This window comes from Lacerta agilis, chromosome 8 (assembly GCF_009819535.1).
Source record: "Lacerta agilis isolate rLacAgi1 chromosome 8, rLacAgi1.pri, whole genome shotgun sequence".
In the NCBI taxonomy this organism is placed as follows: Eukaryota; Metazoa; Chordata; class Lepidosauria; order Squamata; family Lacertidae; genus Lacerta; species Lacerta agilis.
Window position 1 is genome coordinate 60,492,838 of NC_046319.1, and position 18,638 is coordinate 60,511,475.

At 45.8% G+C, this 18,638-nt stretch overlaps 1 protein-coding gene across 1 annotated transcript in view; it reads left to right on the plus strand.

Moving 5' to 3' along the window:
- MAN1C1 (mannosidase alpha class 1C member 1) overlaps positions 1-18,638 on the plus strand; it is a 125,633-nt gene that overhangs the window by 105,714 nt on the left and 1,281 nt on the right. The window contains 6 exon segments of the mRNA XM_033157799.1: positions 2,618-2,741; positions 7,782-7,875; positions 11,165-11,280; positions 12,435-12,654; positions 13,252-13,424; positions 17,826-17,941. Coding sequence (XP_033013690.1) covers positions 2,618-2,741; positions 7,782-7,875; positions 11,165-11,280; positions 12,435-12,654; positions 13,252-13,424; positions 17,826-17,941 — 843 coding nt within the window.

The window sequence follows — 18,638 nt, forward strand, 5'->3', positions numbered from 1 at the left end:
GTCCGCAGTTGACATCTCACCAAGAGAGCATTTGTCTATAAACCTTGAACCAGCGATCCTAGTGCCCGCTGCACAGGCCTTTCAGCGCCATCTGCTGTCTCCCCCAAGTTGGAGCAATATTAACTCCTCCTTTTTTTAATCAATTAAAAAAAAACCCAAGAGAAGGGAGCATTGCACAGCAATCTGCCACCCCTGATCATGCTATTCAAGAGATTGCAAAATCAGGCCTGCATCTCTCCTGCAATGAAAACTACTGAAATTCTCCCAAGCCAGCAGCTGCAGAGGCTATTTTCAGATCAAACCCCAAAAGATACGGGTCGCTGTGCAGGAGGCAGAGATGATTAAAAAGAAAAAGAAAGACTGTAATCAAGAATGCTGTTTTGTGAGATTGAAGCAGATAAGTAAGAAAGTTTCTGCCTTTGGTGAGCAAGTTCTTAACACTGTAGTTGCTCTCTACAGTGTTCTCAAGGACTGATTCAGGGTGCTCAGACCACGTCTGCAAAGCGCAGAGGAAAGGTAAGTCTGGATAAACCCAAAAGAAAGTACTTCTTCAAACAGCCCATAGTTAAATCTGGAATTTGCCCTCGGATGAAGTAGTGATGGCCACCAACTTGAATGGCTCTAAAAGAGCATTAGACTAATTCATAATCAATGGCTAGTAGCCATGATGTCTATGTTTTGCCTCCACTGCTGGATCTTCTGCATGCCAGTTCCTGGGAATCACAATTAGGGAGAGTGCTGTTGTGCACAGGTCCTGGCATCTGGTTGGCCACTGTGAGAGCAGTATGCTGAACTAAACCAGCCATTGCCCAGCAGCATGCTAAACAAGATCAGCAGGCTCTTATTTTCTTATGAGAACTTCCTGTTTTTGCTGCCTGCAAAAAACGCAGGCTGTAGCCCACCAATATTATTTCTCTCTAGTGGGTTGAGTGCGTTTTATTTTTATATACTATGGTTATGGCTTAATATCCCACATTTTGATCTGATGAAAGGCAGCAATAAAATCCACAATACAAATTAATGGCAATAACCAAGAAGCCACAAACGTATAAATTTTAATCGAGCGGCAAAAATATCATGGAAAGATAGCCATAGTATAGTTGTTTGAAGGTGAAAAATGATCAAAGTCTTTAAAAGCCTATTTAAGAAAAGCAGAACTTCTGGAATAAGGTGAAAAGACTTGATTTTTTTTATTAAAAAAATTGTTGCATTTGCTCCATCTCAGACACTGATGGGCACGCTCCAGTGCTTTCAGTTTACTTGTATAGAACAAGAAAATGGATCTTACCAGCCGCATCTGATAAGTCATGGTATATGTCCAGGGTGTGTCCTGGGGGCCCTATTCCCTTCTGTGAAACCCGCCGAGGGCCACTTGCCATCGGTGGGTGGCATTCAAGGCAAAGTTGGAAGTGTAACTAATGTGCAAATTGCATTCTGTACAGCAGCCTAGTTTCTTCACATTCACCCACACCTCTCTATCTGCCCTCCAGGCAGGCAAGAGTCATTTTCTGAGTTCACAAGACACATTCCAGCCAGGCAAAAACACTTGGAGGAGGGCGAAAAGCAAGGCCAATGGGAGGTGTGGTTGGGGAGGATGTGTAGCCTGGGAGACTGCAGAGGCCCAGAGAGAGGGGTCTGGAGGGCTGCCTTTGGCGCCTGGGCCTGAGGTATTCCACCCCTACGTCTAGGTCCACGGTTTTCGAACAGCTGCAAGGAGTCCTTTCCACATCTGTTCCACGTACATTGGAAGCTTCCTTCTGGTAGTGACCATGTGGACCTTTATTGTTTACTCTGACTGGCAGTGGTTCCTTAGGGGCTTAGACAGAGGCATTTCCCCATCACCTGCTACCTGGGGGGTCTTTTTAACTGGAGATGAGCTTGGGGTCTTTAGCATGCAAAGCATGTTCTCTGCTGTTGAGCTGTGGCCCTTTCTCAGTGAATTTGTCTGCTGAAACAAAAACAAAAATTCTTTCCAGTAGCACCTTAGAGACCAACTAAGTTTGTTCTTGGTATGAGCTTTCGTGTGCATGCACAACGAAACAAACTTAGTTGGTCTCTAAGGTGCTACTGGAAAGAATTTTTTATTTTGTTTTGGCTATGGCAGACCAACACGGCTACCCACCTTTGTCTGCTGAGAAACTCCTGCACACTTGTCAGTCCTTGCAGATGATTCTGGGACAAACATTCAGTGACTGGTGAAGGCTGTAAGGGAGGGCTGTGGCCCTCCAGATGTTGCTAGACTACAACTCCCATCATATCTGGGCATGGGCAGTGCTGGCTGAGGTTGATGGGAGTTGTAGCAGAGCAGCAGGTTCCCCATCTCTGCTGTACGGCAAGGCTGTTCTCTGGGTAGTGCACTTCAGAACACATTGAACATACTCTGGGGGTGCTGTAGAAGTGGAGTACTGGTAGTGATGGGGGCCACTGCCCCCCTTTTTTTGAGGGACCCCGTTGAACCTCTGAAGAATCCCAACATTACCAATAACACTGTTTGAAAGCCACTGACCTACAGATAGACCTTGCAGTGAATAGACTGTGCCAGCTTTGCAGGGGGGCTGCCTCTGGGAGTCTGCTTTCTGTGCTTAGCAATTTAATGCCTCCTTTTCTTCCCCTGCAGTGGGATGAGCTGGAGCTGGGGATGGGCGTCCGCAGGAAGCAGCATTTTAGCAGAATTTGGCAGCCTCCACTTAGAATTTGTGCACCTCTCAGAGCTGTCTGGAAATCCTGTTTATACTGAAAAGGCAAGTACGTTCCTTACACATTCACGGGTATGTTCCTCCTCCCTAGATGTAATTGTAGCTTGTTAGATGGCACTGCCCTGAACTGAGGAGCAGGAACCTCTTGCTGCTATACAAACCTGCCCATTGCCTCTTTGGTGACTCAGACTCAAGCCTGCAGCTGCCTGGCTCTGCCCGCCAGGCTGCGTCAGTCTCTGATGAGCTGGATGGAACTTGGAGAGCAGTTGCTGTCAGCACTCTCCCTCCCCAGAGCCAAGACCCAGGGAGTCATCAGGGTTAAGCGCCTTGGCTAACACTAGCAATTGTACTGGGGCACCTTTTTGACTGTCTGTCAGTAAAATAAGGAACTCATGAATGTGTTGTCCTGACCGACGTAAGGACACCGTGGATGGAAAGTCTGAGAAGCCCTTAGAAGACCCAGTTTGGGAAAGCAAAGTTTTTAAAAGAAAAAATCCTGATTCTTTTATGGTCCTTTCTAAAAGCAGCTGTGTTGCTGTTGGCCATGTCCAAAGGAGGGTTGTGTGCTTAAGCCCAAGTACTGCCCCCGCCCCAACTTCTTAGGCCTGCCAAAGTATCTGTTGATGAGAGAGATGTGTTAATACTAAGACAGGTTTATGCCCCCCTCCAGTTGCACACTATATTTTGTGATTATGCAATTTCCTCCTTCAGCAGCTCAAGGAGCTCCTCTGGAGCCACTTTCAGCCAATAATTGTATTAGCGTTGGTTTTATACCACGAGGTTTTATTCCGTGCTTCATTGTGTGTGTGAGAGAACGAAGAACTAGATGTGTTGCTGGCAACCTTCCTTTCCTCCCCTGCTTCCTCCCAGCTCAGCATCCCTGGAATAGCTCATTCTGAAGGAGACAAACTGCTCCAATTAGAATCAGAACCCACCCCTCGAGTCCAGCAGGAATAGATCAGCCCAGAGTTCCACCCTGGGAGAAACCGCTCTGATAAGTTCTCCCTGCTGTTTCAGCAAGACACCTTGCGAACAATCAGCCCATTCCCAGAATGGATAATAGGAAGGCAAGATGCAAAAGGGCAGGGGCAGCAGAGAAGCAAGAGACACAAGAGTAGCAGGAGGTGAATGTGAAACAGGGAAGCCACGGAATCGGAATGGAGAAGATAAGGCCTTGAACAGAGCAGGGCAGCAGAAAGGCCCCTTGCATAAGAGGGATGAAGTTTACCGAAGGACGGAGTGAATGAGAAAGGGCATGAGCAGTGAAGATCAGAGAAAGGAAACCTAGTAGGGTGGGAAAGGCAAAATCGGAAAGGAAGAGTAGAAACACCCTGGTGAAAGGGTAAGGGCCACTGCCTTAGCCATGGTTTGTTTAGTGTAGGTGTAATATTTAATACAGAGGAAAGTGCAACCCATGGTTTGCAAACTCAGCTTTAAACCTGGATAGCTCAGTTGGTTAGAGTGTGGTGCTGATAACGCCAAGGTTTCAGGTTCGATTCCTTTATGGTACAGCTGCATATTCCTGCATTGCAGGGGGTGGACTAGAGTATCGTCAGCGTCCCTTCCAACTCTATGATTCTATGATTAAAAAGAATTATGTCTTGTTCATATGGTACACGGGTGGCACAATGGTCTAAACCACAGAGCCTAGGGCTTGCCGATCAGAAGATTGGCGGTTCGAATCCCTGCAACGGGGTGAGCTCCCGTTGCTCGGTCCCAGCTCCTGCCCACATAGCAGTTCAAAAGCATGTCAAAGTGCAAGTAGATAAATAGGTACTGCTCCGGTGGGAAGGTAAACGGCGTTTCCGTATGCTGCTCTGGTGCGCCAGAAGCAGCTTAGTCATGCTGGCCACATGACCCAGAAGCTGTCTGCGGACAAACGCCAGCTCCCTCGGCCTATAGAGCGAGATGAGTGTGCAACCCAATGGTCAGGGGTACTTTTACCTTTACCTATGTCTTGTTCATAAGACATCCTATGGTGTATGGGGAGAGCTCTGGGTTTGGGAGAGGGGGTGAGGTTCTTAATGCTTTGCCAAGAGGCCGACTGAATCTCCATTGTGCTATTAAGCCCAGCCAATCAATAAGTGTGAGAACTGGCTTGTTTAATGGATTCGCCTGCTCTGAACATGCAGTAGATTAAAGCTAAAGCTGCGTGAGAAAACAGAAGCGCACAGGAGGAAACAGTTGCAGACAGCCATCTAGAGGGAAATGGGCTTCTGAAAAGCTGATCAGCTCATTAGCGCACAGCCAAGGCCGCCTGAGCCCTTTAATAGGGCACTGCCTGTTCCTGTTTGTTATGGACATATCATTAACATGCCAGGTTCTTCGGCTGCACCAGTATGATGATGATGATGATGATGATGTTGTTGTTGTTGTTGTTGTTGTTGTTTGTGGCTGCACCAGTATGTTGTTGTTGTTTTTTATTAAATGTATATTCTGCCCTATACTCGCAGGTCTCAGGGTGGTTAACAGGATAACAGTTGTGATTATGTGGCTGGAACCAACTTTTTTGGCTAGTTAAAAGCACCTGGGGCAGACTTTATACTCAATTCTAGTTATTGCTAACCCCTGGTGGTTGCTTAACCCTGAGCTGGATTGCGGGGGAAGCTGCCTTAACCACGGTTTGTTCAATGTAGGTATAATATTTAAAACAGAGGACAGTGCAACCCATAGTTTGCAAACTGAGTTTTAAACTCTGGTTTCACTTTCTAGTTTGTAAACCAGTCCTCCATCACAGTTAAGTGATGGGATTTACCACAACTATGGAAGATTAAAAGAAACTATGATTAAGTATTGTGTCTGCATAGAACCACTTTAGCTAGATTTTATAAAATATGTGGGACACAGGCGGTCAGAAATGCCTCCTGTAAAAACCGTCCACATTGAAAGTAGTGGGACTCACACACCTGCCTGAATTTATCACTGCCAAACAGCTATTAAATTTTGAATTATCAGGAATATTTATTGAGGTGAAATGCCAACACCCTTGGCCATTGCCCTTTGTGTATCATAGAACCAGTTATTGGCAGCCTTCAAGCCAGATCCGGCTGCTGTTTGACCCACCAGACGTCATTGGCTTGGCTTTTCCAACTACCTGAGACAAGAGATGTCCCAGCCAGCCAAAGGTCTGTTGGCAAAGGGGAAACAGGAAGGATTGCATGGGTAGTTGCTAGGCCACAGGCTGCAGTTGCTCAGCAACAGATTTGATTTCCCCTTATCAGGAAACTTATGGGAAGCTGCATCTATTTCTTCATTCTTTCTTGCTTGGGACAAGCCTTTAGTTGTCAGCCTGGTGCCTTTGGCCCCTGGTGAATCCGAAGCAATGGTAGGAAAGTGAATGGGTGAGATTTGCTGGCAAGCAGTGTCAGTTGTAGCCACATGTCCCAGGACATGTACTTCCAGGACAGTAATCCTCAGAATGCCTGATACTGGGGACAGACAAGAGGCAGTGGCGTAGGAAGGGAGGGGTAGGGTAGTGGAGTGCCCCGGGTTCCATTTCTGAAGGGGTTACAAGAGGGCACCCCACGGAGTTGCCATTGTGCCCCTACCCGCAGCCGTGGGCAAAGGATCCTCCGCGCAGCAGCACCTCTTGGTCTCTCCCTCTCTCTTGCACGCTACAAGCCTAGGTCACATTTCTCTTCCCCTCCCACCTATCTGGCTTTTCCTTCTTGCACAAGCAGGAGGGATGGGGATGAGGTGGGGGCGATGATGTTGCTGGCTCCCTCTTAAAGGCACAGTGCCAATTCTTTCACTTGGCTTAAGTGTGGTCCTGCTGTCAGGGCAGAAGCTACGAGCAGAGCGCCTTGCCTCCCTCGCGGCTGCACCTCTGCTGTCAGCAAGCAGTTCGTCCTCTCCCTCCCCCCCGCTCTGAATACTTGGGAGTCGCGTGGGGGGGGGGGGAGTAGGCATGCCGTTATCCCCGCTCCGGGGTACTGGCTGGAGCTTGGAGAAGGAGGCAGAAGGCGGGGAGAGGACAAGTTACTTGGCCTTGCCAGCAAAGCCGTACAGCTCCCTCCCCCGACCACCTCTCTTTCTTTTTGCTCGGCAAAACTTTGGAGTTCTCATTTTTCTTTCATTTTCTTTTTTGCAAAAGCGTGTGGGGCGTCTGAAGACTGGAAGCACTTGTAAGAGGGTTGGGGGTCAGAGGCGTGGGGGGGGGCAGACATCCGGCACCTGCCCACGACTCCCAAGCCTACCCTGAACTGTCAATGGGGGGGAGTGACAAAAAAATCCTGCACCGCGTACCACCTGGGCTTGCTACGCCTCTGACAAGAGGGAATGTCCTTGTACTCTTGAATCTGCCAGAGGCATTTGGCTGATTACTGTTAGAAGCAGCAAGCTGAGGTAGATTACTTTTACCATATCTGGCAACACTAGGTTTCTATTCTTTAGGAGTAACCCACTGCAAGGCCTGAGACACGAGAAATGGAGCCCTTTCCCAAACATGAGTGCCCTTGTGGAGGGAGGTTGACATAACACTCACCAAATCACCTCACTTCCTTAGTAAATGTACCAAGCTGTACTAGTGGTCTGACTGAATATAAGGTTGCTTCCTATGTGGAGCAGCAGACCCACAGAACAATGCCTGGCCTACTGACTCCCCTCCTCAGCAGTAATTAAAGGTGAGGGAAAGCTTCCATTGCTTATCCCACAAGCCTAATTAGTGTTGAGTGTGTGAGTCATAGCTGGGAAGAGTTAATGCATGTCTGAAAATTAGAATTCTACCCAGTGTATTCATATCCTGCACATGTTCGTTCTTGAAACTCCTGTGGAGTTCTAGGCCATTCTCCCATCAAAGGACTGATTGGGCCCCAGCCCACATAGGAAGCTTCATCACATGCCTTCAGACTTTTCAGAGCAATGCCCTGTGGTCTCTTGAAGACCACAAATTTGGAAATGAAGGACAGTGTTTGCTTTCCCAAAGGACAACAAGGTGTGCACAGAACTGATTGAAACTTGTGCTGCTTGGCAGTTTGTTTGGTTGGGTAGTTTGTTTATGGGTTGTTGTTGTTTTAAAAAAAACCCACCTGTGAATTGGAAAAAAAGAAAGGAACTTATCTCTTCTGCTTTCTTTTTTGCTTGTAGGTGATGAACATCCGCAAAGTCCTGAACAGAATTGAGAAGCCACAGGGGCTTTACCCTAATTTCCTCAGTCCAGTAACCGGGAACTGGGTGCAGCGTGAGTATTTCAAGAGTCCCTCGGCTGAGCCAGATAAATGCTTGCTGATGTGTGGCAGACTTTCTAGGGCCTCTCACTAGGGCAAGAGCATCAAGCCAAGGAAACATTAGCCGCCAAATTAAAATCCTCACTGATGCTAATCAAGGAGCTCATTATGCAGGGTTCTTCAGTCAAAGCAATTCTCCTGAACAGATGCAAGAGAGTCATCACTCACGCCCAGAGCCCTGATCCCTGCCAAGTATCTCTTAACATCCAGGACCACACAAGGCGAACTAGACTAAGAGGCGGTGTGGGCTGCCTTGGACAAGTGACCTCCACAATGCACCAACCGTATTAACCCTTGGGATGTTCCTCTTCTCTTTCTTCAGCAGCCACCTGCTGCAGTTGCAAACATAGGCTGAAAGACTCCTATCAAACAGGGATGGGAAATCTCTGGCCGTCCATGTGACGATGGACTCCAGATCCTATTGGCATGGCCAGAAGTCAGGGGGTTATGGGAGTTGTAGGTCACCAGTACCTCAAGGACCACAGTTCTACCAGGCCTGCTACAAAGAGAGTTGAAGGGATCCAGGATCCTAGGACTCTGTTCTCTCCTTTGATTGTCAGAGGGCAAAAGCACTTCCCTAATCTAAAACATTGCAATGGGGCAGGAAGGACCAGGCCAGGGGGGGGGGGGTTTACTAATATGAGGGACAAGATAGAGGTTTATAAAGTACCAGTATATATGTATATATGTTGTGGATAATTCCCTGTCCCTTTCTTATAATAAGAGAACTCTGGGGCATCAGATAAAATTGATGAGCAGTAGATTTAGGATAAAGCATGAGGAGGTCCCAGATGGATCACACCGAAGGCTCATCTAGTCCAGCATCGTGTTTTGCACAGTGGTCAAGCAGGGAAGGTCACAAGCAGCACATGTGTCACTAGTCCTTCTGTTGCTGTCTGAGCTACCAACCCCCCCCCCCATTTTAAGAATGAAAAGGACACTGATAACAGTGCAAATGGCCCACCCATGACCAGCCTTAACCATGCCCTCCATCGCCCTTCATCTACTGCTACATGTGACCCCTGGTGTGGAGAATGTTCCCCCCCCCCTCTTGTGTTCAATCTGAGGTGAGGCCTGTGTTTGTGGGACATTTGTGTTCAATGTGCTCTGGTTCCTTCGTATTGCTACAGCAACTTTCCTCATTCCAGTGGGCCCCCCCCCCATGTTCCTGGTGGTCAGCTGTGTAGGCTTAAGGGAGCTGCAATCAAAAACCTCTGGAGGGTGCCAGGTTAGGGAGCAGAGTACCGGTATGTTGCCAGGCTTGACTGTGCTTGAGACCAATGAAAAACTGTAGAGGTGAGTCTCTCTTCAGAATGGGATATGGATATTTCAAATAAGCTTCAAAACATGCAAGAAGCCAGCCAAGAAAAGAAGACAAACAACCACATACTAACCTGTATTTCAAGTGGAAACCATGAATACTCACTGATGGAGAGGCTCACCATACATGTATTCACATCTAGGAATATATATATATAGCAGTGGGAATAAATTCTGTTCTTTTCTTTGAAAAAAAAGGTGATTTGCACATCCTTGGCTGCCCTGAGGAATCTATGCGCTGAGATGTAAAAATAAAATCCCCCCTAGTGTACTTTAAAGTTATAAATCTGTCCAATGGTTTTCCAGGCAGATTTCCCTCAGGCTAGCAGGTTGCAGAGCTGCTTAGTCTGAGCAGGTAGCCTTGGAAAAGCTCTGCGATTCAGTATTCTGCACACATTTCCACACCTGGCATCGTGGTTCTCTGCTCAGTCCACCTCCCCTCTTTGTCAATCTGCTAAGGCTATAGAAACCTCCACAGGACTCTAATATGTCACTCCAGGCAGAGAATCACAACTACAAAATCTAGACGGCCTCGCCAGCTGCCAGGAGGTTCTGAACTTGCTGTTCTGTCAATTGATGGGCTTTTCTGCTGTGATGCTTGCAGCCATGGCATGTTCCTCATCCCCTGCCGTTTGTGCCCCTCCTGTAAGGAGAACAGAATGTCTGGCAGAAGTATATAGCAACAGGCAGGGCTGAGTGTATGCTGTCTTTTGGAGGGAGTGGTATGGGATTTTTTTTTATTGATTTTAACTTTTAAAGCAAGATTCTAGTCCTTGGGTTTGTAGGCTTATATTTGAAAGTGAAATTCTCAGGAGCCGGAGAAGTTGCAGAATTTTCCAGAGGTCATTGGGAGGGAGGTGTTTGCACCATGTGTAATTTCCCTGCTATGAGACAGTTAATACTTTGGGTGTTTCCAAATGAGATTTTTTTTTTGGGGGGGTGGAATTGGTGCTGCTTATGCAGCCATGTTTTTCGCAGCATGAGCATGTTGACGTTGGGATCAAAATGCCACCCCGTGTTTTTATTAATCTGGTTTTCCCCTTTATTGTGGAAAATCCAATAACTAAAGAATAATCCAAGCCAATACAAGCAGGGATTTTTTGAAAATAAAAATCAGTGCATTTTTCTTGAATGAAATACTTCCCCTTCCAGTTGTTTTGAAACTACATAGTTTCTAAGGCCTGGGAAAATAAGGAGGAAAGAAGCAAGAAGGGAGGAACTCTGATAGGGTGAGTGACTGGGGTAGGTTCAGGAGGTGTCAGGAGCTACATATGTTGAGGATGGGAGAAGAAGGATGCGTTCCTATAGCTCAGATCATGCTCTGGGGCCAGTAAAAGGAAAACACTTTTAAAATGAATACTATGGAATTCACTTCCACCAAAAGCAGCAATGGCCATCAACTTGGAAGTCTTCAAAAGAGTATTAGGCAAATTCATGGAGGATAATGCTACCAGTGGCTACTAGCCATGATGGCTTTATACTACCTCCACTGTTTGTATCTTTATTTCATAATAAAGGGGGGAAACCCCTCACAGCAGCTGGAGGCAGTATGCCTCTGGATATCACTCGCTGGGAATCACAAGTGGGCAGAGGGCTGTTGTGCTCAGGTTCTGCTGCTTCTTGCACAGGCATCTGGTTGGCCACTTTGAGAACAGGATGTTGGACGAGGTGGGCCTTTGGCCTGATCCATTGGGGCTCTGATATTCTTACATTGGAAGAGGCATTCTACACACACATAGAGGACATGTCTCCAAAGAGCATATGCCGCAAGGAAGCAGGCTATCTTCAGAGTGATTGTTTACACCCTTGTGCAGATTTAATCAAGCAATCATATTCATGTTAATCTATTAACCAATCAAGTTTTCTTTCATTGGATGACAGCCCTAATCACAAGGCAATGCTTTATTCTTCTTGCTGCTGCAGATCATGTTTCCATCGGCGGCCTTGGGGACAGTTTTTATGAGTATCTGATCAAATCTTGGCTGATGTCGGACAAGAAGGATGCCGAAGCCAAAACCATGTACGACAATGCTCTAGAGGTAAGCTTGATTCCTTTTGCAGCTGAGAAAATGTCACAGCAAACTGGAAGGCAGCAGTGTGTGGGTCACAAGCTGCTTCAAAGAACTTTAAACACTGTAATGCTCAGAGTCAAATCTCACCTCTGCTGTGGTCACTGGGCAGCCTTAGGCAGCCAGCCATTTGTCTTTCATCATCAGGATGAAGCCAAGGCATGTTTTGGGAACTTTGGGGTGTGGAGGGCACTTTCAAACATCACTTCTTCTGTCCCAGGGTGGGCTCTGATTTTAAAAAAGAAAAATCTTGCATGTTTTCTGAATGGTTCAGTTTGAACCAGGGAAAATCCACCTGCAGAAGTTGGCTTTTGGCTAGCACCAGTGATAACACCAACATACCTCAGTGCATTCTTGGAGCAGGTCTGCAACTATTTTAAAATTGTTTCTTGTTTTCGTTCTGTTTCGACAATATGAAGATGAATCTATAAAGAAACAAATATGTGCAGTTTAAAAAGAAAAACTGGCACACTTAGGTCAAAGCAAGGGGAAATGTACGGCTGATTCAATGCGTGGGCTGTTGAAATGTGCATTTTCAGTGCAAGTTGCAATGCTGGACTTCCACTGTAGGGTGAATAACCTGCTGTGTTTGGCCTTAAATTCTTATCTCTGTCTCCATTCACAGTTTTCATCCTCTCTATCAAATGGGATTTTTATATGACTTGCCCCACAAGGTGGTTTATGATAATGAGGAAATATATGGACTGAAAAGAAAGCAAAGTGCTGTAAACATCATAAGTGTGATCCCCCCCCAAGTAGTCTGATTTTGTACCGCAAGTTTCTTTGGATATTTGTTGTTGTTGTTGTTGTTGTTTGTTGTTGTTTAAAGGCAATTAATACATTTATTAATAGGGGTATTTATGTTTAATAGGGTTGTATGTAGGATTGTATCCGCCTAAGTCCTACTTTAATGAGCAGACACATTAAAATTAGCAGACCTAAGTTAGCCATGTGCATTAATTTAAATGTGTCTACTCTGACTCTCACTAACACTGGATACAACCACATATATTTAGTATATAAATAACATAGCGGCTGTTGGAGGATGCACGTTTGTCAGCCTTTTGTTTCCTTGGGAATAATACCCATTTATTTTCTTCTCTTCTTAATGCTGTTAAATTTAGGCCATAGAAAAACACCTGGTGAAGAAATCAGCCGGTGGGCTGACATACATTGCAGAGTGGCGAGGTGGCGCCTTGGACCACAAAATGGGCCATTTGGCTTGCTTCTCCGGAGGGATGATAGCGCTTGGAGCAGAGCATGCTGGGGAAGAACAGAAACAGCACTACATGGACCTAGCTGCAGAAATTACGAACACCTGTCACGAGTCTTACGTCCGCTCAGGTAGAAGCTGAGCCTGCACTAAAGATCAGTGCAAAGCCCTCCCCAACCACTCCCACCCCCGCCCCCCAGTTAAGGGTGGAAGAATAATAACTCAGTGAGAGAGCATCTGTTTTGCAAGCAGAAGGTCCCAGGTTCAATCCCAGCATCTCCTGTTAAGGCTGGGAAGAGCTCTTGCCTGAAACCCTGGAGAGCTGCTGCCAGACAATAGTGAGCTAGATGGAGCAATGGTCTGACTCAGTATGAGGCAGTTTTTTGTGGTCCTGACACAGCAGGGAGGCCTATGCACACAGGGCTGTGTGCATTTGGGACCTCTCCATTATGACTGTCCAGAATCTGCTAAGAAAAACTGCATACTATAGTTCCACTGGGGCTATGGATCGGGATCAACCCCATATCCTGTAGAATCTGAGAGTACACCCAACATGTTCAGCTTTTAACTATCAGGGCTTCTCACAGCTCTGAAAAAAAACAAAAACGTTTCTGATTCTTAGTCGCTGCAGATGTATATTTTAGGAGCTTCTCCCAACTTCAGCTTCCTAGGTGTGATAAGCATCAAAGTTCTAATCGTCTCTGAATGTCTAATGTATCCTTTACTAGAAACCAAGCTGGGCCCAGAAGCATTCCGCTTTGATTTTGGCACCGAAGCAATGGCCACCCGACTCAGCGATCGCTATTACATTCTGCGCCCTGAAGTTGTTGAAAGTTACATGTACATGTGGAGGCTGACGCACAATCCCAAGTACAGGCAGTGGGGCTGGGAAGCTGTACAGGTATTTCCTCCCAAACCGTCATTGCTAACCACCATTCCCTTGCCTTAGGACAGGGGTTGCTTGAAAAAAAGAAAAAAGGGGCTTTCTTTTCTGGCCCCCAAAGACCCAGCCAATTTTGGCAACTGCAAAAAGGTGTGTGTGGGTGTTTTAAGAAGAGACACCCTTGGGGTGGGTAGAGCCCAGCAGCCTGGTGCACATGCAAATTCCTCCCTCCCTGGTCATTAGATTAATTATATTATGAGCAGTGAGGAGGTGATTATCTACTACCTCTGTTGCTCTGCACGAATCAGTTGAGGGGTGGCTATCTGTGTGCAAGTTTGTCTGTTAGATGTTAGGTGCTCTCCTTCTGGAAGCTTGGCCAAGGGCAAATGCGGACCTCTAGTGAAAAGAGGTGAGCCACCCCTGGCTTAAGAATACATCTGAAGTGGAAATTGTGGTTCAGGCCTCTCTTTTACAGCTGAGTCAGGTGCGAACATCCTTTCTGTACCTTGGCCCTTCAATGCTAGGAGCAGCTCAGCTCAGCCACCATGCTTCCACAATATTATTTAGCATAGCAGTAAAAATACATGTGTTGGGATGGGGAGAAATTCAATTCAATTCTCATTTAAAGGTGAAGTTACCTAATTCTCACTTTCCGAAGCAATATGCAAACTGCAACTCCAGCTACTCTTTGAAATTCATGCTTCTTTGAGTTTTGCAATGCAGTGCCCCAGCCAAGTAATGGGCAATTTTTTTGCATATATTGGTGTATGGTATGCATACAGATGTATATATTAGTAACAGAGATATTTAAAAATGCATCCTTAGGACTCACCTTACTTTTGGGATTGTAAGTCATTTAAAACTGTTTTTAATGTTTTCTTTTAATATTGAGACCCCTGGGAGGGCAGGCAATAAATAACAATTATAATTGTTACTAGGAAAATTGCTCTGCAAAATTGCATACAAAAGTGTGTAAATTAGGAGAAATTCATAGTAAAGTGCTGATTAATTTTCATTGGAACTTTTTTCCTTAAAAGGGGAACTGCTGTGGAAAAGTGGAGAACTGAGCTTAAGATTGGAAAATTGAGAAACAGAGAGAAACTGAAATTGACAGATTTCACGTAGGCTTTTTAACAGTAGTGGCAGAAGGGGCCAGGCTGCAGGATGTATAATGGCAGAGATCCAAACAGCTCTATTTATTTATTTTTTGTTTGTTTGTGTGCTCACTTATCAAGTTAGTGCAAAAGGCAAATGAAACATTTTAAATAGTTTTTATAAAAGTTATTGCACTTGCATACTAAATAAAAGAATGGTGCCAACATGTGCTGTTGAGAGAAAACGAGAGACCACACTACATGACATATAAAGGGACAACCTGGCAGTCAGTGAAGATGGGTCTTCAACTGTCTGTGTTGCCAGCCTGTCTTGCGGACCACTTGTCCTCCACCAAGTGAATCAAGTTACACTTTGCCACTCCACGCTGGCCATTGTGAAGGCGGGGGGGGGGGCAATACATAGCTAGATCTCTTAGGTAAGATGAGAGGACAAGAAGGTTTATGGCAGCAGCACCGTCTTGACTCCCTGTAACAAATGAGTGAACAAATCATGTCAGTTCCAGAGAAAACTGCTAGTATGCTAGTTTGGGAAGCCAATCTGAGGTCAGTTCCAAGACACAGCCCAAGCAAGACAGCAGAGGAATAGGGTTTAGCAGGCAGCAGAATTGGCAGGAGCAGCTCATCCAGGTGAGGCACTGGGAGCTTCATTGTACCTAGTCAGCTGACAGGAGGGAAAAGCCTGTTCTTACCAGCTAGTGAATTAAGTTTGCACAGGTGTGGGCTTCTGCTTCCCACTGAACTTATTTGGTACATTATTGTTGTACCAACCTTTGCACAGGCCACTGGGCAGTTTACAGCAAAAACAAATAGATAGCAGCTGATAAAATCCAGAAAACTTAACACAAGCCATTAAAAGCAAAACAATCACCAAAAACAATTTCTAAAAGCATCAGCAGCCAGGTGTCTCCTCATCCAAATGCCTGTTGAAAAAGATGCATCTTGACCAACTGTCCCTCTCACCTGCAGGTAAACTTTGTGATCCTAGTATCAGGCATTTTGAGATAAAGGTACACGATGATTCACTCTCTTACAGGGGTATTTTTAAAAATTCCTCAGTTTGTTTAGAGCCACGTTGTTCAGCACATGCATAGCCCCTGGTATTCTAGTTGTTGGAAAAGTCTGAAACCTGGGCTCTTCTTACATTTCTCTCCTAAAACAGGGATCTCCAGGTGGAGTACACCTGATTAAGCTGGTAGCCAGGGAACTGACATTTGGTTGCACACAGAATCCAAGCCACACTGATAGTACCAGTCTGAAGGGAGGGGGGAGCATTTGTCAATCTCTCCTGCAAACATGGAAGACTCACCATACCAGCAAATGGTTAGGGTACTTCCAGGCCTTTCTGGAAATTGAAATTTTAGCGAACACACAGTTCTAAGACACTGATTATAGCGCGGACATTCTAAACCTGAGTAGTCTGTAAGTCACTCTGCACAAATGGTTATGCTATTTCTGAAAAACAAATTTGGTGCAAATATCTGAGCACAGAGCATGCCTAGCACATGTGAAGTGGAGTGTTGGGCTATGAGTTCTGTTTCCTCAACACATCTGTTTTGGGTGTGGGGAGAACTTGAAGTAGCTAAAGTCCAGGATGCTTAAATTTTTTTAATCTGTTCCAAGGCTCACCACCACACGCATGACATGTAGTCATCAAGAAGGAGCTGCCTCTGAGAATCTGTAGTGTTCCCCCCCACCACCATTGGGCTACCCCAGTTACACACATCTAGGATCGGGAGGGAGCGGGCATCTGTAGCCCAAGGAGCACAAACTGCCTGGCACGTCTGATCTCCGCATCACTTTAGCAATGGAGCATTTCTGGCTCACCAGAATACAATTATTAATTTGGCATTATGTGGGGGGTAGATGGTCAGGTGATGGAATTCCAAATTCCATACTTGGAGCCAAATGTGAAGCGAATCAGATTAAGGTGCATATTTCAGTTATTAAATTTTGCTTTTGTTCCTTATTGCTGAGTTGGGCATTCTTGTTGCTCCAGCTAACTCACTAATCTGCGCTGGAGTGTCAGGGCTTGGCAGGGACTCTGTGCCTCTTGGTTCCTTTAAATTTTTTTTTAATATATTTACTAAATTTTCCATTTTGTAATATTAAATACATCCTTATGAAATTCTTACATTTTTGCTAATACAAGCTATCAACTTCCCTCCACCCCACCTCATGGTTTTCCTAATTCCAATTTTACATCCTCGCATTTGTATGTTTTCCAATTTACTTTCCCCTCCTATATTTTATGTCATATTTTTCAGTAAATGTAAAATGGTAATAAGAATTAACATTACAAGCCTTCTTACTGCAACCCTGCTAGCGTTGGTAAAAGTTTACAATTGTCCTTCAAATATTATACAAATTTACTCCAGTCTTTTTAGAAAGCTCGCTCTCACTGGTTTCAGATTTTCCTGGTCAGCCTCGCCAATTCCGCATACTTCCATCATCTTCAGCTGCCATTCCTCAGTTGTTGGTATTTCTTGTTGCTTCCATTTTGGGGCTAATGGAATTCTTTCAGCCGTTGTCACGTACATAAACAATCTTTGATCTATCTTAGCAATCTCTTCTCCTACTATACCCAACAAAAACGCTTCTGGTTTTTTAACAAAGGTATTCTTGTACATTTTCTTTAACTCGTTGTATATCATATCCCAATAAACCTTAACCTTACTGCATGTCCACCACATGTGGTAGAAATTCCCATCTTTTTCTTTACATTTCCAACAATCTTTTTTTCTTGTCGTGCCTCTTCGTTCCAACCAAGCAGGAGCACAAGGAACCCCTGTGACTCCTCTGCTCCATGCTCAGGGCTGTCTGTCCCTCACTCCACCATCCCTAATGGCACCCCTAGAGTCTGCAGCCTGTGTCAACCACTTCCCTTTGGCTCTTCGTGGAGCCACCTCTGACAGAATGGGACATTTGAAGACCGCCTCCTAATGTGCTGGCAGTTGTGTTTGTCAGGCGGCATTCTGTCAATTGTACAATATTTCAGGAAGGACTTCTTCAGGGGCCGGTACTTGAGGGCTCTTACAGGAGACTGAGTGTAACAGAAAGTGCTAACCATCAGAGGCGAGCCTATTTTCTTGGACCCTTGGGGAATCATTAAAAGCTCTTCAATGGGAGCTCAGCCTCTATAAAAACCTGAATCCAACTCATAAACCCGCATGGGTAAAACACAACTGATGATGATTAATGAGCTACTTGTTTGCTGTGCTGCTATTACTGGAAGAGATTGACTCTCTCTCCCTCCCTCCCTCCCTCTCTTTCTCTCTCTCTCTCCCCACTCCCACCCCCCAACCAGGCACTTGAGAAATATTGCAGAGTAGAAGCTGGTTTCTCCGGGATCCGCGATGTTTATACCACCAACCCGAGTCACGACAACATGCAGCAGAGCTTTTTCCTAGCAGAGACATTAAAGTAAGTTCTGAACATTTTCAGCACCTCTTCCACAGAAGGCTGTGTAGGGTGGAGAATGTCTTTCATGGGGGAGGGGGGTCATCAACAGTGGCTCCATCTTAAATAAAGCAGGAACCTGCCAATTGCCCTTGGCCATTTCCTCTCTGATCCATTGGAGTGACTTGGAATGTACTTTGGAATATTTAAGATGAGGCTTTGCTGACTTGCTTTCCTTATGTGCCCTGTTGAATGGAACTAGCTTTGTGTGTGGACTTGACATCTGTAAGAGCCAGAGGGCTGGTTCATATGTACATATTCACCACTTGGAATCTGTATGGACAAAATATAAGAAGAGAGTTCAAAGTGCAACCCCCCCCCCCCCCGCTGTGATTGACTTCTTGATGTGGTGGCATGCCTGCAAACTGAGCCCTGGTAGACATTCTCCCCATGCCCATTGGTCACCTGCCTCATTGTTGCACCTCTTTCCCCTTTGGGGAGAGGAAGCATCCTATAGCTGGTTGCCTGAGAATGGAGGAGGCTTCCCCTTTTCCATCTCAGGCTGCTAGCTGCAGGGTGATTTCTTTCCCTGCTCACTCACGGCCTTTCCCATCTCCTACTACTGCTGCTACCATGACTGCCTGTTGAAAAGAAAACACCTCCCAGCTGAATGCCTGTGAGGGTCCCTGCAGGCTTGTGTTTTATTACAGGTGTATTCTGC